The 27,658-nt window shown below is 37.0% G+C and overlaps 1 protein-coding gene across 1 annotated transcript in view; it reads left to right on the forward strand.

Moving 5' to 3' along the window:
* The first annotated feature begins 1,205 nt into the window (after positions 1-1,205).
* Positions 1,206-27,658, forward strand: part of LOC150110710 (carboxyl-terminal PDZ ligand of neuronal nitric oxide synthase protein-like) — a 228,857-nt gene continuing 202,404 nt past the window's right edge. Inside the window, exon 1 of the mRNA XM_090405893.1 lies at positions 1,206-1,313. Coding sequence (XP_090262019.1) covers positions 1,206-1,313 — 108 coding nt within the window. The remainder of the gene's footprint in view (positions 1,314-27,658) is intronic.

The following is a 27,658-nucleotide window of genomic DNA, read 5'->3' on the forward strand; positions in this document are numbered from 1 at the left end:
GTTTTGGGAAGTGATTCCCAAATCACTTCATCTGCAACCTTGACACGAGGTAATATACGCATGATTTATGAATCATTATTTTGATTAATCTTTTGAATGCAGTTAACGGTCTCTCTCCCTGACGATGTCCATTGAACGTAGTAGGAAATATGTTGGAGTTTTTGAATAAATTCTATATAATTTTTGTTATATATGTAAGCCATGAAACTTACTTTATTGTCTAGTGTACATGTGCCATTACAGCTGTTAATTATGTATATATGTATTTTCAAGTACCCGAGCCTGGTACTTGAAAGTAATAATTCTTCTTCTTCTTCAAATGTCATCCCCTAGAAGAAGGTTGGCAATCATGTCATGGAACACTTCTTTAATAATAATAATAATAATAATTGATGTCAATGATGCAAGATACTGTATAAAAAAATTCATGTTTAATACGTTGCTTCCCTCCCTGCTCCCTCCGAGAAAAACGACTGCCATTGTGCGAGGGCACTTAGCTTCTGCAGTAATCGTTTCTATCCCTTTCTTCTAACTGCTTAAACATTTATTCAATAACTGTCAAAAGATGCTTCTCAAAACGCGAGGGCGCTTTGTACTATATTTAATTTTTGAGATTGTACATTTTGTATTTACCTTGTAGGCTAACTGACTTTTGGGATATGTGTGGTGTGCGACGTGCTATTTTGGATTTGTGCCAAAGTTTAGAATGTTACAGTTGTCAAGGGAACTAACGATGCTTTAAGTTGACAGAAACTAATGCGTGTGAAATACTGTTAATTTTTTTATATTATTTTGGGAAAATCAAACTCATTAGTAAAGATGATGTACAATACTGTCCATTAAACTTATTATTATGGCAGAACAGTTAGATCCATACTTCATAATATTGTTACCGCCTGTTTGTTTAAGATCCAAACTTTTACTTTTTTTCATATAAAAAAAATAAACGGCTGTGCTATGTATAAAATTGTCTTGAAATACTGACTACATTGTTATCTTGAGAAAAACTTAGAGACAACAGTGATAATTTTGACACGAGTTAAGTTCATTTTTCGTTATCATTGCAAGTGTTTTACTGTACAGATATGTCAAATTACTTGGCTCATTGTTTATCAGTGATTCAGAGTATTAGTTTTTACAGCCTTCGCAATGAATAATGCCTAGTAAAGGTTATAAAGCAGGTCTGTGGCATTTCTTTAGCGGCAATGCCATCAAAGAAGCAATATAATTTAGTAAATGATGATGCGTACGATAGTAGGATTCCGTTACACAGCGAGGAAGCCTTCCAGCATGGAATCGCCTTTCAGGCTAAGGTAAATTGCTGAATATTAATTACATATTTCAGTGCAGTAATATAAATCTTTTGACATATGAAGATATGTATAATATTCATGTATGGAGAGGGAAATTAAACAAATAAAAAAAAAACACAACTCAAATGGTAATGGAACGAAAAAAAATTGATAAAATATAAACATTGATCAAAATGCTCATGATCGAATGAAAGCCTGTTTTATCAAATACGTTTTCATTCGATAAGTATCAGGACATTGATATATTATATAAAAAGTATCAGTTATATATAAGGGAAATGAAAATAAATAGCTGTAGAAGGCAGGACTGCTCACATATGGCAACATTCTTCAGTGTATAGATATGAAACTTTAATGGAATATTTTGAATAATCAAGGTATAGAAATCTGATATAATAAGAAAAGAAATATTTTATATGTTGAATATGCACTGTAGACAAATAGTGAAAAAATAATAATTGGGGAAACATGTCATTTTGCTGACAAATTATGATTATTATTTATTTAGTTTGATGAATAGTATACTACAGAGCTCTGTTCTGTTCTATCTTAAATAGACTGGCAATATTGGCAAAGAATAAAGGCTGCCAGTTTAATGAGCCAAAGTATACTGTGCACTTCATTAATGGAAATTGACTGCCATTATTCTTTGCCAATACTGCCAGTATTAACATTTACAGACTAAAGATTTGGGGCTAATTATGAACATGAAATTAAAGTTTAGAGAGCTATTTTTAAAAGTGGCCAAAATAGCTAATCAGAATACTTGGATGTTGAACACCTTGGTGAAGTGAATAAAAGAGTGATTGATGGAGATATATCAGAGAGTAGTTTCTTTAGGAATAAAGCCCAGTAGAAGGCCTGTGACTAATGGCGTTCCACTGGGCTCTGTTCTCACACCACTACTATTCTATTTGTACATTAACGATATAGGAAAGGATCTGAGAGGAATTATTCAGTTATTGCCAATGATATAAAATAGGGAAGAGCAATAGTTAATAAAGATTATGTTAAAATTTTGCAAAATACCTGCATGATAAGTTGATAGTCAAACTGGAACAGATGGGGTTGGATATTAGACTAGTGCATTGGATTGGAGATTTGCTGTCTGATAGGCATGAACAAGTAGTGTATGGGGAAGCAATATCCCAGAAAAGGAAAGTCACTGGTGATGTGCCTCAGGGATCTGTTTTAGGGCCATTGCTGTTTAACCTGTATGTTAATGATATTAGGGAAGATTTGAATGGGGATATACAGCTGTTTGAAGATGATACAAAGTTGGGACAAACTATGAGAAGTAGAGCTGATGTTGTGGACTTACAAGAAGAATAGACTACAGGAGTGGGGATGATAGTTCAATATTGCAAAATGTAAGGTTTTAAGATTTAGAAAACAAAGATGGGATGTAGAATTTACTCTTAGTGGGATATATTGTTGGAGATGGAGGAAATAAGAGATCTTGGGGTGATGGTGGATAAGGATCTGAAATTTAAAGGACATATTGCCAAAATTGTGAGGATAACATAACGAATTCTGGAAATTTTCAAAAGGATGAAGAGATGTTGGAGAGAGTCCAGATGCAATTTACCAAAATAGTTTCTGATTTCTGGAATGTTAAATATGAAGAAAGGTACAGGCGATGCAATTTGCAGAGTCTAGCAAATAGTAGAAGAGGGGGTGATACGATAGAGACATACGAGTTAGTAAGGGGGTTGTTATAGAATTAACACTGAAGAGGTTTTTCATAAAATGGTAGGAGATTGGGAGAGAATAAGAGGTCACCCCTGGAAGCTGTATAAGGAGTGTGTGAGCAAGGGAGGGAGAAGCAGGATTTTTGCATGCAGAATTGTGAATGATTGGAATGCATTGCCTTAGAGTGTGGTGTCTGCATCTGCAGAGAATTTGAATGTGTTTAAGGCATGGTGTCGTGAGTTATGACAAAAGGGATGAGTCCATGACTCCATGGGGGTCTTAGGATAATAATAATATGTTAGGATAGACTGCAGTCTGGGCAAAGGAGAATGGATGTCAGTTTAATGTGGGTGAAAATATTAGCAGTTGTGTACCATATTAATGGAACTGTACTTCAAGAAATTGATGAGGCTAGAGATTTGTGCTAATAGTAGATAGGATAGTTAAAGTTTAGCGGACATATTGCAAAAGTGGCTAAAGCAGGTTATCAGATTATTTGGAAAAAGGCAGAGACAAGCAGGTTGCTGCCTGCAGATCAGGTCACCTGGGTTTTTGAGGAATGAAGAAGTGGAAAGGATCCAGAGGTAAGTGACCAAAATAGTATCAGGTTATGCAATGAACCTTATGAGGACATGTTGAAGATTTGTGGATTACAGAAATTGGTTGTCATGATGGTTAGGGTCTTCATTGATGAGTCTAAGGACTCCATGGAGTAGTCCATAATATTAATAATAATATATCTGAAAGGAGAACTGGTTAAGTAAAGGCGATAAGTTGGCAAGTGAATGATTTGCATTAGCTTATTGCTAATAGCTATATCTTGGCATCTCTTCCATCATGACTCATAGAATTGGAAAAGAAAATCCATTTGGATTTATTTTTCAATTTGAATTAGTGAACATTCAGATATATATTTTTAAAGCTATCAAACAATAAGATTAGGGGTGCTTAAGGGTCAAAGCTGTATAACTGAGAGGAGACCTCCACATAGCCTTTAAAGGAATGTGGAGAACTGACCAGGGCTTCTGACCTAATGTCCAATCCTCACCTTCTCGTGGTGCACCCTGTTGGGTATCTACTTTGATACTGAACGAACGAGGATGGACTGGCAATTTGGGATTTAGCCGACCAAATTGTATTCTTATTGGTTAAACCAAAATAAAAAATGATGGTACAACATGACAAAATTTCATGCCGGCTGGGGCGTCGCCCGGTTAAACAAGGCCCCCGTTGTTTTCGCCAGGGAACCAGGGCGAACAGCGAAAAGTCAGCTACTGGAACAAATCTGAAAACAAACCCCAACTCAACATCACCAGAATTAAAGATCGGTACTATCAACGTAAGAAGCCTGAATGGCAAAGAAATGGAGCTAGCTGAGGAATTAGATAAGTACCAGATCGACATAATAGGGGTGACTGAAACAAAAAAGACCAAAACTGGTGAGATCTTTCTGAGCAATAAATACAAAATGTTATATTCAGGCAATGACAATCAAGGAAAAGAAGGAGTAGCCATAGTATTCAACACAAAATACGAGGCTAATCTTGAATGGCAGTCAGTCTCAAGTAGAGTAATGTGGGCAAATATGAGAATGGGGAACTGGACAATGAGACTTATTTGTGCCTATGGTCCTACAGAAGGTTCTACTAAGGTAGAAGTGGAGGAATTTTTTGAGGCTTTAGAAAAAGCAACTGACACAATGAAAAAGGAAAAGTTGGTCCTTGTTGGGGATCTAAATATTAGAGTAGGAAATGATTGTGAGACATACAAAAATATTTTGGGAAAATTTGTAGAAAAGAGCAAAGCTAATAATAATGGCAAATATCTGTTGGATTTCTGCTCAGGACATGGACTGGTTATTACTAACACCATGTTCCAACATAAAAATGTGCACAAATTCACATGGAGAGAAGAGGCTAGGAATAAGAAAAGTCTCATTGACTATGTTATTGTTGATAGTGATGTTTTCTCCCTGGTGCAGGACACCAGAGTGTACAGAGGATTTGAAATTGGAAGTGATCACTATTTAGTCTTGAGCAGGATAAAATTGAATTTCATATTGAAAAGAATAACATGTAAGAAAGTTTTAAAGCGAATAAAAGTTGAGCAGCTCTCAGATGTGAACTGTAGACTAAAATACAGAAATATTATTGAAAAGAAAATGAAAGAGTTTGAGAACAGGAATCAAACCTTGGAGATTCAGTGGCAAACTCTGAAGGAAACATTGATTGATTCTGCCAGAGAGGCATGTAGTGAGGTTGTGTGCAAGGATAAAAAAATCAGAACTCCCTGGTGGACACAGGAAGTTAAAGAGGCAGTGAAGGAAAAGAAGAAAGCATATCAAAAGTTCCTGGCAAATAAGTCAGCTTTTACTCTTACAGAATACAGAGACAAATGTAAGAAAGCTAAACAGTGTGTAAAACTAGCTAAACAAAAGTCATGGGAGGAATTTGGCAAGAATATAGAAAATAAATATCAAGAAGGTGGCAAAATATTCTGGAGGTTGTTGAAGAAGCTTAAGAATGGAGGAAAGAGTGCTGTAAAAGGAATTAGAGATGATAAAGGTGAAATGAAAACAGGAGAAAAAGATATCCTTGAAGTATGGAATAATTACTTTGAAAAACTGCTAAATGAAACAAGCAGTGATGACAGCACAGTGATAAAAAACACTGACCAGGCATGCAGTCAGGAATACATATCCATACTTGAAGTAGAAAAAGCCATCAAAGGCTTGAAATGTGGAAAGGCAGTAGGAGTAGATGATATTCGACCAGAAATGCTGAAGTATGGTGGTATAAGAGTCTTACAGTGGCTGCACTGCATAGTTCAGAAAGCCTGGACAGAGGGACGAATTCCCGATGATTGGAGTAGAGCTCTCATAGTACTCATTTATAAAAAGGGAAATAAAACTGAATGTGAGAATTACAGAGGTATTTCCCTACTGAGTGTTCCTGGCAAGATCTATGCAAGTATACTTGAGAAACGGTTGAGAAGAATTGTGGAAGAAAAGCTTGGTGAAGAACAAGCTGGATTCAGGCCAAATAGAGGCTGTCAGAATCAGATCTTCACTTTACGACAAATAGTCGAGAAAGCATGGGAATATAACAAAGATCTGTATTTAAGTTTTGTCGATTTGGAAAAGGCATATGACAAGGTGCCAAGAGAGAAGCTATTCAATACGCTTCAGTTATATGGTGTCAGTGTGACATTATATCAAGCAATACTTAGTCTTTATTTGAGTTGTGAGTCAGCAGTTAGAATTGAAGGAAGATGGTTTAATGTTAAATCTGGTGTGAGACAAGGATGTACATTATCCCCTCTGTTATTCATTATCTATATGGATCACATTATGAAGGAATGTGGTATTAAACCTGATATCAAAATTGGAGATGTTAATGTCAGCTCTTTGCTTTATGCGGATGATGTTATACTTCTAAATAAATCCGCTACAAGTCTGCAAGATTCTCTGACTAAATTGAATAACTCTTGTAATAGATATGGTATGAAGGTCAGCAATAAAAAGACAAAGACAATGAAAATAGGCAGAATCATTGAAAATGTCAACTGTGTTGTGAATGGAGAACCTGTGGAACAAGTAAAACATTTCAGCTACTTAGGCACAATTTTTACTGAAGATGGTAAACTGAATATAGAAATAGACAACCGAATCAGCAAAGCTGGTATCGTGGGAAGTCAATTGAATAAATTCATATGGAATAAGAAAGAAATTAGTTGGAACACTAAATTAGCTGTATACAAGACTGTGTTCAAATCAATTTTAACTTATGGATCTGAGAGCTGGGTCAGAAGCAAAACACTTGACCAAAGACTAGAGACCGCAGATATGAGGGTCCTGAGAAAGATTAGAGGCGTGAACAGATGGCATCAATGGCAATATCATATTAAAAATGAGGATATTAGGAAAGAACTTGACAGTGTCAGCATCCAGGAATGCGTTAGCATAGCTAATCTCAGATGGTATGGTCACTTAAATAGAATGGGAGAGGAAAGATTAGCAAAACAAGTGTTCTCTGCCAGGTTGGCAGGAAAACGACCCAGAGGAAGACCAAGATATAGGTGGATTGATACGGTACAAAGTGCCTTAGACGATAGAAATATAAGATCTGATAATGTTGGAGTCTTGACAAGTAACAGACTGATTTGGAGGAAAATTGTAGATAGGAAGTTAGTAATGATGTAATTTTTTCATGTAGTACTGTCATATCCTGTACACCCCTTGAGGGTACATGGCAGGAATTTGATGATGATGATGAACAATAAGATTATCTTTCAAGGAAGATAATCTTGTTGTTTGATAGACTTTAAAAAAAAATAAGTTTTAGAGATAAAAATTCAGAGATGTTAGTGATTATCACAATTAGCAGAGTTCTTAAGAAAACAGATATATACAGTAATCTCTCAATTATATGCATGAGGTTATAATCAGTCTGCAGGTTGATTACTTGAAGGGCTAATAACTGAAGAGTTACATGGTGCTGTATGAGAAATTAGTTGACACACTTACCTTTGAAGTTGTTAGTTTTGAAGGCTTGTTCATATGGAGGTTGGATCATTGAGAGATCATCACAGAATGTGTCAAGGAAGTGTTGAGTCTAGAGTGCCTTAGGATGATACTTGCACATTTGTAAACTCTGATATATGCCTGAGATAGGAGTTATGTAGCATAAAATTCAGACAAGTGAGGATAAAGTTCTGTTAGAAATAAAAAGTTGACTTTGAATGGTATAAGGATCTATGTCATTTGTTTATATTTAGACCCTGTGAATGCTGGTGTAGAAGTACTTTTTTTTTTTTTTTGTATGGAATTTTTTGTTTATATGTATTTTTTCATTTTATGTTTTTTAAATGTTTTTTTGTTCAGATTAAAAAAAAATATTATTATTACCACAAGACCTCATGGAGTCAAAGACTCATCTGGGAGGTCCTTTTATCTCTCTCTCTCTCTCTCTCTCTCTCTCTCTCTCTCACACACACACACACACACACACACACACACACACACACACACACACACACACACACACACACACACACACACACACACACACACACACACACACACACACACACACAGTTCATCATACCATGTTTTAAACACACTCAAACTACTTGCAGACACCATCTCAGGCAAGGCATTCTAATCATTTACAACTCTGCATGAAAAAAAAAAAACCTGCTTCTCACTCCCTACTCACCCTCTCTTTATTCAGTTTCCAGGGATGCCTGATCTCTCACTATTTTCTGTAGAACTTCTCCAGCATTGATCCTGTAACAACCCCTTACTAACTACATCTCTATCTTATCTCCCCTCTTCCTCCTGTCCACCAGACTCTGCAAATTACATCTTCTCAATCATTCCTCATACTCAACATTCCAGAGGTTAGAAACTACCTTAGTCAGTCGCCTTTGGACCCTTTCCAGCATCTCTTCGTCCTTCTGAAAACTAGGTGACCAAATCTGGGCACAATAGTCCATGTGTGGCCTAATCAAAGCCTTATACAATGGAACAAGAATCTCCCTACTTCTACAAGTCAGTGTCCTCTGCATCCTTCCCAGAAGCATTTGTGTTGTTTTCACAATTTTGGCTATGTGTCCCCTAAATTTCAGATCCCTATCCACCCCCACCCCCAGATCTCTCATTTCCTCCACCTCCAACAATATATCCTCACCAAGCCTAAATTCTGCATCCCATCTTTGTTTTTCAAAATTTAAAACCTTATATTTTGCTACATTGAACTCACATCCCCATATCCGTGTCCAATCACTCAATTTATTCAAGTCTTCCTGTAAGGCCATAACATCTTCTCTACTCTTCATGGTTCGTCCCAACTTTGCATCATCTACAAACAACTGAATATCTCCATCCAAATCTTCACCAATATCATTAATATACAAGTTAAACAGTAATGGCCCTAAAACAGACCCCTGAGCCACTCCACTAGTGATTTTCCTTTTCCTGGATATCGCTCCCCCATACACAACTTGTTGATACCTATCAGATAGCTAGTCTCCAATCCAATTCACTAATCTAATATCCAACCCCATCTACTCTAGTTTGACTCTCAACTTATCATGAGGTACTCTATCAAAAGCCTTTGCGAAATCCAAGTATATTACTGTGTATCCTTCTCCTTTGTCTTAGGAAGCATTCACTTTTTTGTAATAAGTAAGTAGATTACTAAAACATGACCTCCCTTTAGCAAATCCATGCTGTCCATCCAAGATAATATCATTGTTGTCAACCCAACTCATACACAGTGCGCTCACTGATGTCCGCATATCCCCCCCCCCCTCCTTGGTAGTTCTAGTATCCCTGGTTCTGCACATCCATTTCACTTCATTCAGCAACACGTTTTCCAGTCTCCGCACACCAAATCCATTCAAATGCAGACCATCCATCTTGTATAAATCCTTTCGCCCATCAAACTCATTTCACAGGTACACGATGGTAAGGAGGTCACTGAATCAGTTGATATATTGGAATTACTGAGCGAGCACTTTGCAAGAGTATATCATCCAGGTGGTGACGTTGAAAAAAAATGAAGGAACCATTAGTTTATACGGGAATTTTGATGAATGAAGTGGAGGTGAATAGTCTATTACAGAACCTTAATGTGAATACATCTTGGGATTGGATGGTATACCGGCACAGGTCTTACGTGAAGTGGCTAAAGAATTATCAGTGCCCTTGACCATGTTGTTTAATCTGAGTCTTGGGTCTGGTTTAGTCCCAAAGGTGTGGAAAGAGGTGAAAATAGTTCCACTGCATAATGGAGGATTCAAGACTACTGTTGCAAATTACCAACCGATCAGCATATCAGGAGTCTTTGTCAAGGTTTTGGAGAAAGTAGTCAAGGGAAAAATACAGGAATGGATTGATGAAAATGAGATACTGTACGGAGGACAGCATGGCTTTGTGAATGGATGGGAATGAATAAACGGTTGGTGAGACGGATAGGTGGGTGGTTGATGGAGAGATATCAGAGAGTAGTTTATTCAGGAGTAGAGTCCAAAAGACGGCCTGTGACTAGTGGTGTGCTGCAGGGTTCTGTTCTTGGTCCACTGCTGTTTAATTTGCTCATTAACGATATAGGGAAGGATCTAAGAGGAACAATTCATTTGTTCGCTGATGATGCAAAGTTAGGTAGGGCAATAGTGAATGCAGAAGATGTCAAAATCTTGCAGGAAGACTTAGATAGATTGTAGTTCTGGGTTAAGGAGAATGGATGTCAATTTAATGTGACAAAATGTAAGGTTATGCATTTTGGAGTGAAAAGATTAGCAGTAGTATACCACATTGGTGGTGGAACTGTACTCCAGGAGATTGATGACCATGATAGGGAAACTTCATTTCCCTATCCACCAACACACCAAGGACTTAGGTGTGTTGGTGGATAGGGAAATGAAGTTTAGTGGGCGCATTGCAAAAGTGGCTAAATCAGCTCATCAAATCACTTGGTTGCTGAAGAATACGTTGACGAGCAGAGATTAGCAAGTTATTGTTCCTCTGTACCAAGCCTTGATAAGACCTCATCTCGACTACTGCCCAGATTTGGTCACCTAGGTTTCTTCTTGATGGGGAGGAGGTTGAGAGGATCCAGAGGCGAGTGACCAAGATGATAGCAGGTCTATGGAATGAACCTTACGAGAACAGGTTGAAGATTTGTGGGTTGCAGAAATTAGTTGATTGGCAGAAAAGGGGAGATATGATTGAGACATTCAAATTGTTAAAGGGTTTCTATAGGATTCAGAGGATATTTTTGAGATCAGGACTAGTGGTGGGAAAACTAGGGGACACATATGGAAGTTGGGAAAGAGTGTAGTTAGAAAGGGTGTTAGAGCTGGGTTCTTTACTTTTAGAGTGGTAAACGAGTGGAATAAACTGTCAGAGTTTGTTGTGGGTGAGTGAGTTCAAGGCAAGGTATGATAAATACGGTGAGAATGCCATATAGTTTTGTGGACATGATGTTTAGGGCCTCCTTCGATGAGTCTAAGGACTCCCTGGAGTCGCCCGTAATAATAATAATAACAACTCTGGATCCTAGTTCTCACAAGCTTCTGCAACAACTTAACCACAACACACGGATAGGTCTATAGTGTGATGCTCGAGTTCGATCACCTCCTTTATGAAGTGGCACAATCTTGCCCTCCTTCGACTCCTTAGGAACTTGACCGAGAGCAAGACTCAAGTAAAACTCGGACTTGTGATGAATGGTAAAGCTGGTGAAAGTCTTGATCATTATGCAGAATGAATGCTCGCTGAAATTTACTCGTAGCTCTTTTTTGCAATGCCGATGACCTATTATACTGTAGTATGTGATCTAACTAGAAAATTATATTTGCTTTCAAACACTAATGTTGTACTTATTCTCTCACTTTGGGCACATTTAAAAAAAAAAAATGGATACCACTCGGTGGAAAACTTTGCTAAAAGAAGTCCTAAGCATCGTCTGCTTCCGTTGTTACGACTGCCGCGCCTCCTCGCCACCAGTACACAGTTTAAAGAGAATTCGCAAGTCTTCGTGACAAAAATCCTTACAACTCCCTTTGGGGGAAGCACATCTGTCAGAGGAGTGTCGATGTTGCATCTAAAAGAAAACTCAGGCGAGTAATTGACTCTAAAATACAAGAAATGAGGTGAGAGCTTTATGGTGCGATGCAGCTCCCACAAACAAACTAAACAAAAAAAAACTATATAATCATCATTAACTAAACATGAAGAAAATATATAATCATTATTAAGAAACAAGCCAATAACATTAATTAATTATATCAGTTTTTAATCTGGAAAGGGCATCGGCGTTACCATGATGACTACCCTTTCTATATGTAACGGTCATATTATAACGTTGTAGGGCTAAAGCCCATCGGGACAACTTGGCACCATGAAGGGCACTTTTAGTTAGATAGATCAGAGGGTTATGATCTGAAATTACCTGTATTTCAGCACCAAATACCCATGTGTCAAACTTTTTCAATGCCTCCAAGATGCAAAAAACTTCCCTTTCAATGGTTGACCATTTCATTTGACAGGAATTTAATTTCTTACTGAAGAAAGCAATGGGCAATTCTTTTCCTTGTTCGTTGTTTTGAGCTAAGCATGCGTCAATTGCTGTTGCTGATGCATCCGTATACAACTGGAACGGCTTGTCGAGATCTGGAGTATGCAAAGAAGGCATTTTTATAAGCTCTTCTTTGAGTTTCGTAAAAGCTTCATCAGCATCAGTAGTCCAAGGAATATTGTTTGGGACACTTTTCTTAGTCAGATTTGTCAGTGGTAATATAATTTGGGAGAATCGTGGTATGTAGTCATGGTAGTAGCTAGCCAGCCCAAGTAGACTTCTTACTTCCTTCTTTGTTGCTGGTGTCGCTAAACCTTTTATAACCTCGACCTTCTCTGGGTCTGGGGAATGTTGACTGGATCCAATCAAATGACCTAGGAACTTCACTTGATTTTTCCCGAATTTGCATTTTTCTAGGTTTACTGTTAAACCCACCTCGTTTAATGTTTTGAAGATTTCATCTATGTGGGTGAGATGTTCAGACCATGTTTTAGAAAATATAGCCAAATCGTCGATATAAGATCGGCAGTATGCCTTATGAGGAGCTAGTGCTTTATCCAATGATTTCTGGAATGTACTTCCAGCGTTCTTCATTCCAAACGGTAAGACGTTCCATTGATAGTGACCAGAATGTGTCACGAATGCGGTGAAGGGCTTTGCTTCCTTTTCCATAGGGATTTGCCAATATCCCTTGGTGAGGTCAACTACAGTGATAAATCTTGCTTGTCCTACCTCAAATAATAAATCTCTAGCTATTTTCATTGGATAAGCATCTGGAATAGTAAAACTATTTAGCAATCTAAAGTCAATGCATAGTCTGACACTTCCATTTTTCTTAGCCACACAAACCACGGGATGAGCCCATTCACTGACACTTGGCTCAATGAGACCCATATCTAACAGTTCTTTGACTTGTCGATCTACTTCCTTTTGTAGAGTGATTGGCACCCTATAGGGTTTGAGTATCTTAGGGGGAACAGTTCTCTGTAACTTTAATGGAGTGTCCGTCAACTTTGGCATGACCAGGTCTGGAACTAAAAACATCTGCATATTTCCGGAGGATGTCAAAAAGTTCTTGTTTTTGGTCTCCCGTCAAGAGAGCTTACATATCCTCAAGGTGTTTCCTAATATCTTCAACTGATTTATTCATCTTGTCAGCGGGTGCATAGTGGAGTGTTCCGAAATCTTCATCTAGCTCGAAAACTAGACCGACATGATTAATTCTTTGAATATATGGTCGAAGCTTATTTATGTGGAGCTCCCTGATACTTCCATCTTTCATCTCAACCTTCGCAGAATGTGGTCTAGTAAGTTGGACGACTGTTGCAGGTCCTGTCCAAGTATTTTGAAGCTTATGAGAGGATGAAGGTCACAATACTAAAACCTTTTCACCAACAATGGAGGATTTTTCTTTGGAACGAAGATTATATCTGGAGGTGTATTGTTCTTGAGACCCTTTGGCATTCTCGGATGCAATTTCATGAGCTTATCTTAGATTTTCAAGAAGTTCTTGTAAATAATTTTCACTCGAGCGAGAGGCAGTGGTTGGGATGCCTCATCCACCAGTCCAAATTTCCTTTAAGAAAGATAAGGGGACTGGAGGTAATCTTCCGTATACCATCTGGAAAGGTGATAACCCAGTAGTGCTATGTAGTACTTCTCGGTATGCGAATAGAAGATAGGGAAGATGTAAATCCCAGTTTCTTCCATGCTCCTGTATATTCTTATTCATCATCTCTTTTAAGGTTCTGTTCCAACGTTCGACAGCACCCATACTCTCAGGATGTCCTGGAGTGGAAAAACGTGGAGCCATGCCTAGCAGATATTCAAAAGCTTGAGTGAGTTTAGATGTGAAATTCGTACCTTGGTCGGTACAGACCATTTTAGGAAATCCCGTCTGAGTAAAAATCCTCATCAGAACATTACATGTAGTTTTAGCACTTATTTCCTTGACAGGTATGGCTTCGGTCCATCTAGTGCATAAATCAACAGCACATATTATGAATCGATGTCCTCTTCCCGATGGAGGTTCTAACGGTCCGACACAATCCACACTCCATACCTCAAACGGAGGTTCTGGTCTGATGATAGGTCATATGGGGATTCTATCTCTATATGTAGCAGTCCTTCTCATTTGACATCCTTGCAGCTTTTGCAGTATTTTTTCACATCTTGTTTAATGGTAGGCCAAAAGAATGAGTACTTGATTCGCTGATGGGGTTTTCTTTTTGCCGAGATGGCCAGCAAGAGGGATTTCATGTGCTATCTTTAAGACATTTTCTCGTTTCACACACGGTAGCACTACTTGTCTAATATTCTCACCACAAATATGTTCATTATGAAGCAGAACCCCATTGTCAAACGCATAGGCATTTTTCTGCCTTTTTTGTCCATTAAAAACACCTTCGGAGCGTCTCATCATCCTCTTGAAGTTTGCCGAATTCAAATTTTGTTTTTTCTGGTATACACTCATTTTCTGCACCTGGTGGGGACTCTATCGTACTGACTGCCAATGCTGTATTGGTTATTTTCGAAGGCATGTCTTTGTCTTCATCATCTTCTGACTGTTTATCACTAAATCTTTTGATTTCAGAACTGGTGTCTCCTAATGATGACTACTCTCATGTAGCTCGACGCTTTTGACCAGTATTTCATAGGCAGAGGAGCTCAGTAGCAGATCGGTAACCAGTCTTCTTGAGACGGCACATGTGACTGGAACATTATCATGTAAATTATCATCAATTTTCATTTCAAAAATTCTCAAGGGTGTTATTTCATTTTCTCCAAAAGCAGAAGATATTTCTATCTTACTTTCTCCATCATGGGGCGTATCTGCCACTAAATCTTCGTGCACTACCGATATTTGCGCTCCCGTATCTATTATTCCATTTAAAATCCTACTTCTGCATTTGATTTTGACGACCTTCAACTCATCTACGTTTCGACCAATGTCCACTGATTTGGATACTGGAATGGAAATTTTGGCAGTCAACATACCTGATTTATTGTCAACCCAGTGGTAGACGTTTGAACTAGGTTACTGTGTGCTGTAGCAGGAGTACCTTTTGGCTGACTATTTTTCATACAAAATTTGGCGATATGACCTTCCTTTCTACAAGTAAAACAAGTTGGTTTGTAGTGAGGCTTGTATGAATCATCAATTCGCCGTGGCTGGTACCATCTCGGGGGACTTTGAGAGGGAGATAATAACATTCTTGAATGTTCGCTCAGCAGGTGGAGTATAAGGTCTACTTTTCAATAACCTTGTCCTTCGGAATAGCTCCAATGGGCTTCCTTGATGTACTACGACTGTCGTATTCGTCCAATCTGTCAACTAACGTGGTTGGAGAAACGAATTTTGCCCAATCGTCTAAGAGATGTTCTCTCACTTCATGTGGTACTTTCTTCTTCAGTTGATCCGTAATAATTAGATCTTTTAACCCTTCAAAATCCTTGATATCAAGGCCACCAATCCACTCTTCGAAATAATTAGTTATTTCATAACAGAAATCCCTCCAAGATTTTTCAGCAACCTTTTGGTGCATCACAAACTTTTTTCTGAAACTTTCAGGATTCAGTCTAAATCTCTTTAGTAGAATTGTTTTAATATATTCATAATCTTCACAATTTTCTTCTGACTCTCTACCAATTAATTGGACAATCTCAAATGGTAACAAAGTCAAGAGACATGATATCCAGTCTTTAACATCTATTTTGGTTCTCTTAGCTTGTCTTTCAAACAGGGATAGGTATATCACAATGTCATCCTCTTGTAATCTAAACCTAGGCATTAGCTTAATTAGTTCAAGACAATATGGTTTATTGTCACTGGATACTGGAGTTGAGGTTGGTTGAACACGCGCTTCAATTTCCAGTTTCTTCAACTCGAACTCCATTTGTTCTCTTTTCTGTTGGGCTCCCAATTCATCTTTCCAGCATTGGGCTTCTAGTTCTTCCTTCCGCCTTTGAGATTCTATTCTTCTTTCTTCATCAGTTCTTCCTCGAGTCTGGTACTAATAATCGTCTACAACATCCCTTTAACAAATTCTTCTTCATAAAATTTACTTCCCATAATAATCATTTTAAGATCTATCACTTTCATTTCAACAGTTGGCTTCTCTCCCAATTCCTCAGCCAATTTATGTAAATCTTCCTTTCTACCTTTGGTTAAATAAGCCATGGTGCTTAACAATAACTCTCTTTACTGATAACAAAAAATCACCCTTAAAAAGGAATCAATTGCAATTTTTTTTTTTTTTAAATGCCCAGAAAGAGATGTATATATTTGGCGATTATGGGACCCATAACTAAATTCAACATATCATTTGTAAACATAGATAAATCTTACAATATTATCAGATAAAAAAAAAACAAACTTCAACTACACAATTTACTACACTTTCAAATACACAAATATATATATATATATGTGGATATATAAAAACAAAACCAAAACAAAAAAGAAATAGTTTCGATTTTACACTGCTACTATATAATAACTTAAATCTCGAAACAGAACTATCAAAACAGTATGCAAAAATGAACTATGATAACACAGTCGTGTTCCTTCTCTGGCGAGAAATCACAAGTACTGACTGTTCCAAGATGGAACAAAATCGGTAAATGCAGAACAGAACAAAATAAATTTAAAATGAAAAAAAAAACAACTATTCTGATTTATCTGGGACGAAAATATAGCTTGAACACTGGCGTGTTTTTCTTTTATCCAAACTATTGTACTACTGTTCCAGGATGGAACAAAATTTGAATACTGATGTATTCTTTCTCTGGCGAGAAATCAAAACTACTACTGTTCCAGGATGGAACAAACTCCGAATGCCATTTTATTTTGTTTTATATTAAAACAGACTTTCGCCGAAATAATCAAAATAGAACTCTAAAACATGGGAGCATGCATTTACATAACGAATTGCTCTCACCTTGTAGGTCCTATAGACTGTGCCAGTAAAACTCGGACTCGTGATGAATGGTAAAGCGGTGAAAGTCTTGATCATTACGCAGAATGAATGCTTGCTGAAATTAACTCATAGCTCTTTTTTGCAATGCCGATGACCTATTATACTGTAGTATATGATCTAACTAGAAAATTATATTTGCTTTCAAACACTAATGTTGTACTTGTTCTTTCACTTCAGGCACATTTAAAAAAAAAAAAATGGATACCACTCGGCGGAAAACTTTGCTAAAAGAAGTCCTAAGCGTCGTCTGCTTCCGTTGTTACGACTGTCACACCTCCTCGCCACCAGTACACAGTTTAAAGAGAATTCGCAAGTCTTCGTGACAAAAATCCTTACAACTCATATTAAAAAAATATGTCAAGGCAGGTGTCACCTCCCTGGCACATTCCTTCAGAATACGTGGTGATATATTATCAAGTCCCACAGCCTTATTAACATCTAGTTTGCTCAACCTCCCCATACACCTCTTGCTCACTTAAAGTCAGTCTCTCCTCCCCATCATCAACTGCTCTCAGTCTCTCCATGAAGTCACATTCACAAGGTTGAAAGACCTTTATGAACTGCTCATTAAGTATCTTCACCTCACATTCCACAACAGCTGTCTTTATACCATTTTCTCCAGTCAATGCCATTCTTCCATAATCATTCTTTCTTTTGCTGGCTACATCAAAAGAACTCCTTAGAATTCTTGTTAGCTTCATTAGCTAACTGCTGTTCATACCTCACTTTAGCTACCCTCACCAACCAAGTCACCCACCTTGCCTGGTCTTTATAAACCTCATGGAATTGGTTATTTATTGTTTATTGGCTGCCTCCATAATGCTCTTTTCTTCTCTGTATCGCATGCTTAATCTCTTTATTCATCCTTCTCACACCTACTTTATTTAACCTTCTCACCCTTGGAATACGTTTAGACATTGCATCTACTAGATAGTTTTTGAAAATCCCCAAGCTGCATTGATCTCTTTTCCAGCTAACTCCTCATTCCATGCTACACCCGCAAGCTGTCTCCTGAGCTCTTCATAATCACCCCCTTTTGTAGTTCCACATATACCCTTTTCTCACAGAGGTCCTCACACTGCTGGCAACCACCCAGGTAATCACCTCATGGTCACTCTCACCAATTGGTGGATGATTTTACACATTATTTATAATTACATCCTCTGATGAGATGACCAAATCCAAGATCCTCAATCCTTGTGTGCCCTCTGTTACATACTGTCTGAGGTAATTATCCCTGAAAAACTGAAGAAACTCATTTTCTTTACTGCTAGTTGCTAATCTCATCATTCCAGTCCATATTGCCATAACTAAAATCACCTGTAATGATCACCCTTTTCTTATTAGCTTTTCTAATTTGATCATACATTTCATTATCACCACCATCCACATTACCTGGTCTATAACAACATCCAACCAAGTATTTGATTCCATTCACCTCTATCTCACACCATACTACCTCAAAATCACTGGCACTATTTCCTTCTTGCATCTCTACTTTGTATGGACATAATTCTTTCTCTATCATCAATAGCACTCCCCCCTCTCTTTTTACCCCTTCTATCCTCATGAAACACATCATACCCTTCCATCTCTATTCCTGTCAGGATGTCGTCCTCTTCCAACCATGTCTCACTTATTCCAACAATCTTTGGGTGAACAGATGCAATTTGCACAACCATTTCATCTGCCTTGTTTCTTATACTTCTAGCATTTGTATACAAACACAACAGCTCATTTCTGGATCTACAGCTAGTTCCACTGATACCACTCATTCGATGTCATCTCTCCTTGCTCGACTGGGACCATTTCCCTTTCTACTTATTCATTTTAGAACCCTCTTCAATTCCAACTGTTTCCTCTTGATCCCAGGTCATCCCATTCCTTTCCTCTCTACACATGCTCTCACATCCTCTTGGAGCATCCACCTTTCTCACACTGTTTATCCCTGTCCACCCTGAGCCTCCCCATTTCCCTGTTCCTCTTGCACACCCATTCTCTCATTTTCTATAGCCATGCCACTCACTTCCCTATTCATAACCACCTCTTCAATCTCTGCTGTCTTACTCTCCTGCTCTTCCACATCACTTCCTACTTGATCTGATTCATTCTCTCTACTCACTTCTCTACCTTCCAGCAGCAGTCTCTCCAAGCGACTCACACCATAACCACTCAAATGCAGTCCATCGCTCCCATACAGTTCACTTTATCCTTCAAACTCATTCCACACATTAACAAACTGTACTCCCCTTCTCCTCACACATTTCAACCAACATATCATTCATAATCCTTGCTCTCCGCCTCATCTCACCACAGTCATACCTAAGCAACATGCTTACTACCCTTCTTGTCACACTATTCTCTTTTATCCTTTTAAGCAGCCTCCTGATATCCATTCTGACGTGCTTCTTTGTCCTCTGTGAAATCATTCATACCTATTAAAACCTTCAACTCCTTTGCTCACTCCCTCCTCATATCCAATGCCTCAATCACTCTACTCATTTTACCTGGCAGTAAAATGAGTAGAATATTTGTAGAATAAACAAGTAACGTATTTTTTATTCACTTTATAATAGTGGTGTTGGAGGAGGAGGAGAAGAATTATAAGTAGGGGCATGTATTGCTTGTAGATAATGTTTCCTATACATTTTAATACCTTTGAATAGGGAGAGGAATTACAGGTCTCTGCATTATGAAAGATGGTATCTTTGAAGAATGCCACTGAATGTAAAAACAGTGTGTGTGTATGTAAGGGTAATGTTAAATGAAGAATGAGGAAATTACTATGAGTGTAGTCCACAGACTAAGATGAAAATCTTAGTCTATGGACTGCACTCCTGGTAAAAAATACAACTCTGGGCCATCAGTATATAAGATGGTAGCGAAGGTCGTCTTTGTCTTCCACATGCCACAGATATATGTGATATAATACTTGTTGAAATAAGCATTGAGTGAGCACTGTATTTCAGAGAAACCTGAATTGTACATACCTCAGTAACATGTGAACCCCCTTTTTTTTGTTCTCGATCACTTTTCTTCATCTAGCATACATCTCCATCAGTTTGTGATAATCATTCAGGTATTTTGGATTATTCTTCATTCAGCATAACCACCAGTCTTCGTTATATTGTTGGATGCACTGATCTGGCTCACAACTGATGTTTAGTTTATCCCAGAGTTTTACTGGGTTGTGATTGGGACTCTGTACAGTCTAGTAAAAATTTCCATTAGGGAGTTTCAGATCTGATGCTCAGGCTCAACCTCTGCATGTCTTTTAATTTTTGCTCAAACTCATTACTCAGTTTAAAACTTGGAATGTCCAAATCCAGATTTTGTTTATGTTAATGATCATAGATAAAAGATTAGATTTTGTCTATTTTTACTATTTCTTGTTAACAATGCTTTGTTTATTGTCATATCTACAATTCTAACACTACACATAATTTTGAACATCTGAATTGGTATAACTGGTCATGAATTATTTTGAGCTTGTTCAATATGAGTTTTGAGAAGCATATTGGTTTTATCAGTTGGATACAGTGTTAACATCATGGTCGTGAATTGCTGGGTTTGTATGACTTATGCCTTAATATATTTAATATACTTAATATACCATATATTTAGCCATTTGTGATGTTCTCTGTCAAACAATGACTTTTGATGAAAATGAAGGCTTTGAGAATCTGATAATTTAGAAGATGATTTCTTTGGTGAGGAAGAAAAATTCAGAGTTAACAAACTTAGCAAATTTAAATCAGCAGAATCTTAGAATTTACATGAAAATGTTCAAAATATTTGCAATATTGTTAAGTACAGTTTTTTAAAACTTCAATTGTATGCTATAGTCTTTGCAGCAGAAAAATAAAAGTGAATATGAGACAAGAAGTTGATTTAGTTCTGCATGTTGCATTAGAATTTCATGCTTGATATAGTTTCAACATGTTTATGACTAAGTTTACTGAAGAGGTTCTTAAAGATGTTGGTAGTAAAAATTCTAAAATAATGTTCTATTACTTAATTTAACATGTGTATGTATGCGCGCGCGCACACACACACACACACATATATATACGTAGAAAGTATTTTATTTTACCTTGGGTATAATAAATGTTAAAGATACCAAGCTATTTTAAACCTGGTTTTACTCCATTTCCCAAGTAAGCAAACAGACAAACAAGTCAAGTTCGCACCTGCAAGTGTTGCAAGTCTAGCTGACCCTGCACGTTGTGCAAGACCAAGGCAACTCATGGTAAAAGTAGAATAAGCTCTGATCACTAATTTTAATATTTACCCTTAATGCAACACACATCTCCTGGAGAAGATGTGTGATGCTTTGTATTAAAGGCAAGGGGCCATTATGAAGGTCGAAACCGGTCTGGGTAGTGGCCCCTTGCCTTTAATACAAAGCATCATACATCTCCTCCAGGAGATGTGTGTTGCATTAAGGGTGAATATTAAGATTAGTGATCAGAGCTTATTCTACTTTTACCATGAGTTGCCTTGGTCTTGCACTACGTGCAGGGTCAGCTAGACTTGCAACACTTGCAGGTGCGAACTTGACTTGTTTGTCTGTTTGCTTACTTGGGAAATGGAGTAAAGTTTAAAATAGCTTGGTATCTTTAACAAAAATATATATATATTTTTGTTAAAGATATGTTAACACATACACATACGAGGGTGTTCTGTAAAGTTCTCGGCCTTGACCATAGATGGCAACACTATCTGTCACATAAGCATCCATGTGAAATTGCAAGTCATTCTATCAAGTAGTTTGTTTTATACAGCTGTCTGAAGCAAAAGTGTTGTCTGTATCCCTTGAAATGGATAAAATTGAGTATCGTACGGTTATAAAATTCTTTGTAAAAGAAGATTTAACAGCAAAAGAAATTCATTCGAGGTTCATAAAAGTTTATAAGCACTTTTCTCCTTCGTTTTCGACAATTAAGAAACGTGGCCATACCAGCGTTGAAGATGATCTACGTGAAGAATGTCCAAAAAGTGTAATAACACTAAAAATCATTGATCAAGTGCATGATATGGTATTGGATGATCGGCGAGTCAAAGTGCATGAAATTGCTGAGACTATTGGCATTTGAAAAGAACCTGTAGGATGTATTTGCATTAAGAATTGCATATGAAAAAGCTTTGTGCAAGATGGGTGCCGTGCTTGCTCACAGCAGATCAAAAACACACTCGCATGAAAATCTCTGAACAGTGCTTGGAGCATTTTAACAAGAATAAAACTGATTTTGTGCTTTGATTTATTACCATGGATAAGACTTGGATTCACCATTACCCACACCCACCAGAATCCAAACAGCAGTCAAAACAGTGGACAGAAGCCAGTTGTTCAGCGCCCAAGAAGGCAAAGTCGGTTCCATTAGCAGGAATGGTCATGGCATTTTGTTTATTAATTATTTTGAAAAGGGTAAAACAATAACTGGGGAATATTAGCCCAATCTTTTAATCAGACTAGATGAAAAAAATTCATGAGAAAAGACCCGGTTTGCAGAAGAAAAAAAAAATTATCTTTCATCAGGACAGTGCACCTGCCCACAAAAGTGTTTTGGCAATGGGAAAATTAAGGGATCTGCACTATGAATTGTTGGAACATCCACCCTATTCCCCAGATTTGGCTTCCTGTGACTTCTATCTGTTCCCAAAATTAAAATTCTTCCTCGTTGGTCAGCGTTTTTCTTCGAATTAAGAGGTGATTACAGTGTAGAATGGTATTTTGCAGATTTTACTGAGAACCACTACAGGGATGGGATAATAGTGCTGGAGCATTGCTGGAATAAATGTATTAGTCTTAAGGGAGATTATGAAAAAGTTTTAATTTTGAAAAATAAAAATAATTTTGAAATTATGAATTTGTTTTTTCATTAGGCCGAGAACTTTTCAGATCACCCTCGTACATGTATACCTATGATGAGTATGTAGATTTTTCAACCAAAAAAAACAAATATGATAAATGATTACTAAAAGGAATAGTCATAAGGCTTCTTAAAGTTTTTGCTCTCTTAAGGTTTCTGCCTGATCTCTGAAGAGCATTAACTATTTCAAAACAGCAGTCAGGCCAGTGAAACCTTTGTCAAATGCACTAATAAAAAGACAAATGTATGGATGCTTGGGCAGCACCTATATCTTTTAAGTAGTGCAAGCTAAGACAACTCAGGGATGCTGATGATTGTATTCTCGCAGGCTCTCAGGTCAACTTACAAAACTTTCATAGTTTCTACAAACATTCGGCTTTGAAATAATGTTGGGTCTAGTATCCACTTTGCCTATATAATGTAACAAATGATAAAGGAAAAAAGCAGAAACACATAGAGCATGGAAGATGGCACAGGTCATTATTGTTCAGTAGGTATACATGATACTTGGGAGAAAAGTTAGTCTGGCACGTGGAAAGATCTAATAAGTGACTTCCAAATATCACATAAAATCATTCCTTGTTTCTGTTGAGTGTACATTGTGAGTGGATAACATTGGATTTAATAGGTCTTAATAATATAGATAGTTAAACCTAATTAGTTTTGCTACATTTGCTAGTGGCTTCTTCTGGGTTAGGAAGAACAAAAAAATGCAATAAGCGGTAAACATGAGCCATTACATAATTAAAACCAAACATTAAGGAACCAGTAGTTAAAAGTAAAAAAAAAAAAAGCAGAAACACATAGAGCATGGAAGATGGCACAGGTCATTCATTGTTCAGTAAGTATGCATGATACTTGAGAGAAAAGTTAGTCTGATATGTGGAAGATCTAATAAGTGACTTCCAAATATCAGATAAAATCATTCCTTGTGTTTCTGTTGAGTATACCTTGTGAGTGGATAACCATTGTAGATTGATGTTGCAGATACTGAAGTTCTCTTCTTTGTAAGGCATGGAGCTCTTGTCCCATTCAGTATTGTGGTGAGTGTTTAAGATGTAGAAAATAGGCTTCAGCTGTTGTTATTAACTTCTTCTCTGTTGTTATTAACTTTGCAATAAGCTCTCTTTTTATCTAATTCCCAAACTTTTAGAAGTTTGTCTATACATGTTCTAAGAAGGTCTTTATACAAGCTCTTTTATGTTCACTTAAGGCCCTTTCTACAAAAATGGAAGATCATAAACTCCAGAATGTTTGTGGAAAGGGCCTTAGGTGAATGTAAAAGAGCTTGTATAGATACAGTGGGCTTGAAAGCAGCTCTTATGTCATGAGATTTCAGGAGATTGACAATTTTGAGAGAAAGTCAACCAATATAAGGGATGGAAACTGAGGCTCTGTAGCAAATGTCTGGAATTTGTTGTGAAGCAGTAGAGAATTTTGTACCATTTTCTTAGAATATCCATTGCTCACCAATAATTGGAGAAGAGAATGTAATTTTTCTTTTAGTGTTCATCTCCTGTAATAGAAATTGCCTTTTTTTTTTTTTTCCAGTGTATGTATAGTACAGTAATCCCTCGATTAATGCGTCCCCGATTAGTGCGTTTTCGATTAGTGCATCATTTTTTTTTATACCCAAATTCAATTAGTGAACCTATATACATCTTAAAAATAAATGTTACAGATTTTAAAAATTTTCTATCTATACATTTTTATGGCTAACTATTTTAAAAAATCATTCACCAGAATGAAATAATTTAGTTACCGATTTAAAACATTTTACAAAGTTATTTTAAATGGCATATTACACTACTTCCATGTACGCTATATGTATACTATGTTTCAAATTTTCACCGCCAAAATTTATGTCTTCTGCTATAGTACGGCCACAGGTTCTAGACCCTTCGACACTTCTGCGCATGTCACAAAAAGGATAATCCATTCTGATAATAGGGTAATCAATCCGTCTTCTGGGATGAGTTGTTTATTATTACACGTCGGAAAATTAACTTCTCTTTTATGATCATTGTAGTTTTTAAAGTGGTAACTATTTTGCTTGTATAACAGTTGGGAAATTTTATCTATAAAGCATGTGATTTCGCATGTTGGCAACCAATTCGTACGTTCTTCATTTCTTTCTTCCCTTTAATGATAACGTCCAAGAGTTAATCAAATCTCATTCTGAAGAATGAGTGATTCCGACCTGCTAAATTTAGATGCACAGCGGGAAGATCCCGAAGAATGTGAAGAAAATTTAACCACTGACTGATAGTCAACCAAAAGAGATTTCACAGAAAAAGAAAATTTGAAAATATTTTTTGTACAATTGAAGTTTTTAAGCAGGAATGCTTAGAGGCTGACCCTAATGAAGAGAGAAGCAGTAAAATTTGCAGAAGAGTAGAAGAGGCAATAGGCCATAATGTCAGTTGTATGAAAAAAAAGAAACAAAATGCCTGCCAAACTATGTTAGCTCAATTCTTTGTTAAGAAGTAGAATAATAAATTTATATTCTGAATAGCTTTTATTGTCTTTCAGCTTCATGGTTTTCCTTTAACTAGACCATGAGGCATACCTTAATTCTTTTATAAAAAAAATTAAGGGTCAAAAAAGAAATCTGAGGAACAAATTATACATTTTCCCATAGGTTATTATATTAATAAAAATTTCGTTTTTATTCTGAGAGTAAAAATGAAATTTTAGATATATAATTAGTTATATTCATGATAACAGTTGAATTGCCTTTATCAGCCTTAAGTATTATAATATCTTTGTTCTTTAAATTTGAAAGAGCTCTGTTTTTCTGAGGAATTGATGTTCTTTTTAGGAGGATGAGAAGAAGAGAGAAGGATCACAGTCTTCAATCTAATGTTATTTGTTACGTAACAGGGCAAACAAGAAGAGCTAAACAGATCTATCAAAAAGTGATGTTTGCCCTGTTATACAAGACAATACAATCCAAGGTATACACTTAACCAAGCTGATTCATTGTGTCTTTACTTGCACTATAATCTATCTAATTGCATAGATGCTGACCTATTCTTGTTTAGAAAATATGATCAACGCCACTTACAATATTTTTCTAGCCTTCAAAAAGAGACAAATCAAAAAATTTAATGCTATATACAAGAAAAGTTTCATCCTGAGAGTTGTCCTACCTAATGAAAAAGTACTGTTTAAGATTTCTAATTATAACTTGACATCAGCAGAAGCTAGCATTTTAAAGACAGTTCAACTTTGTAGTCACACCAGAGCACATTCCTAAAATAGATATTATTTGCAGCTTAGAAAAGACCTTTACTTTTTATCTCAACCTGTTGCAAATGATATTAGATTGAAGACTGCAATCCTTCTCTCTTCTTCTTCTCATCCTCCTAAAAAGAACATAAATTCCTCAGAAAAAAGAACACTTTCAAATTTAAAGAGCAAAGATATTATAATACTTAAAGCAGATAAAGACAATTCAGCTATCTTCATGAATATAAGTGATTATATGTTCAAAATTTCATTTTTACTCTGAGAGTAAATATGAAACTTTACTCTGAGATTGAAATCTATGCACCCCTTAACTCCACAATTATATATCTAATTTGATTATGGATATATTTTCTGATGCTATTACCAGAATCAGCACTCTCAAACCTCTGTTCCCTCTATAACATGTTGTTTCTGGTATCAGAGTGCATACCCAGGATCAGGAGGATAAACCGAGTAGGGATTAAGTGGATGGCTAACAATATAAAGCCGGAGCTGCTAAAAAAGAAAGCATTATTATTATTCAGGCCTCCATGGAGTCAAAAGACATAGTGGGAGGTCCTTCCTAGGAAACACATAGGCTATCATACCACTCGTTGAACTCATTGACCATTCTTGCTTTCACCACTCTATCAGGCAATGCATTCCACGGTTCAACCACCCTCCACGCAAAGAAACCACTCCTCACCCTCTTGCTCACAGCTTCCTTTCTTAACTTCAGTGATGGCTCCTTGTTATCACTCCTTTCCTCTGTTCCACCAAGCGAAAGAACTCCCTGTAAACTACTTCCCAACAGTTTAAAAGTCTCAATCATACTCCTCTCCTTCTTCTATCTAACAAACTCTGCAGTCCACATTCCCTCAGCTGATCCTCATAACTAATATTGTACAGTCCTGAAACCTTTCCACAGTTAATATATCCCCTTCAAATCCCGGGGACCAAATTTGAGAACAATAGTCTAAGTATGGTCTGATCAGGGTCTTATACAACGGAACAATAACTCTTTTATCTCTGCAGTTCAGCATCCTTCTCAGTATTGCAGCAATCCTCTGAGTTACCTTCACCACTTTTGCAATATGTTCACTAAATTTCAGGTTTCTATCAGTCATCATCCCCAGATCTCTTTTCTCCCCTACTTCCACCAGTACAATTCCTCCAATTGAGTATGCAGCCACCCATTGATGTATTTCAAACTTCAAGACTTTACATTTTGCTGCATTAAACTGATACCCCATTCATTTGCCCATCTGTCTAGTTTATTCAAATCCTCTTGCAGGGCTGTCACATCTGCATTATTACTAACAACCCTTCCCAGTTTCACATCATCTGCAAACAACCGAATATCCTCCCTACATTGTGGAAGGAATATAAACAACAAGAGGATCAACATGCCCATGAGCAGAATAAAGCACAAGAAAGAAAGATAACTAGTATGGTAAGGAAGGCTAAATCAGATTTGGAGAGAAAAT

This window comes from Typopeltis vanoorti, chromosome 1 (genome assembly GCF_054136105.1).
Source record: "Typopeltis vanoorti isolate ZY-2024b chromosome 1, IOZ_Tvanoo_1.0, whole genome shotgun sequence".
Lineage (NCBI taxonomy): Eukaryota > Metazoa > Arthropoda > Arachnida > Uropygi > Thelyphonidae > Typopeltis > Typopeltis vanoorti.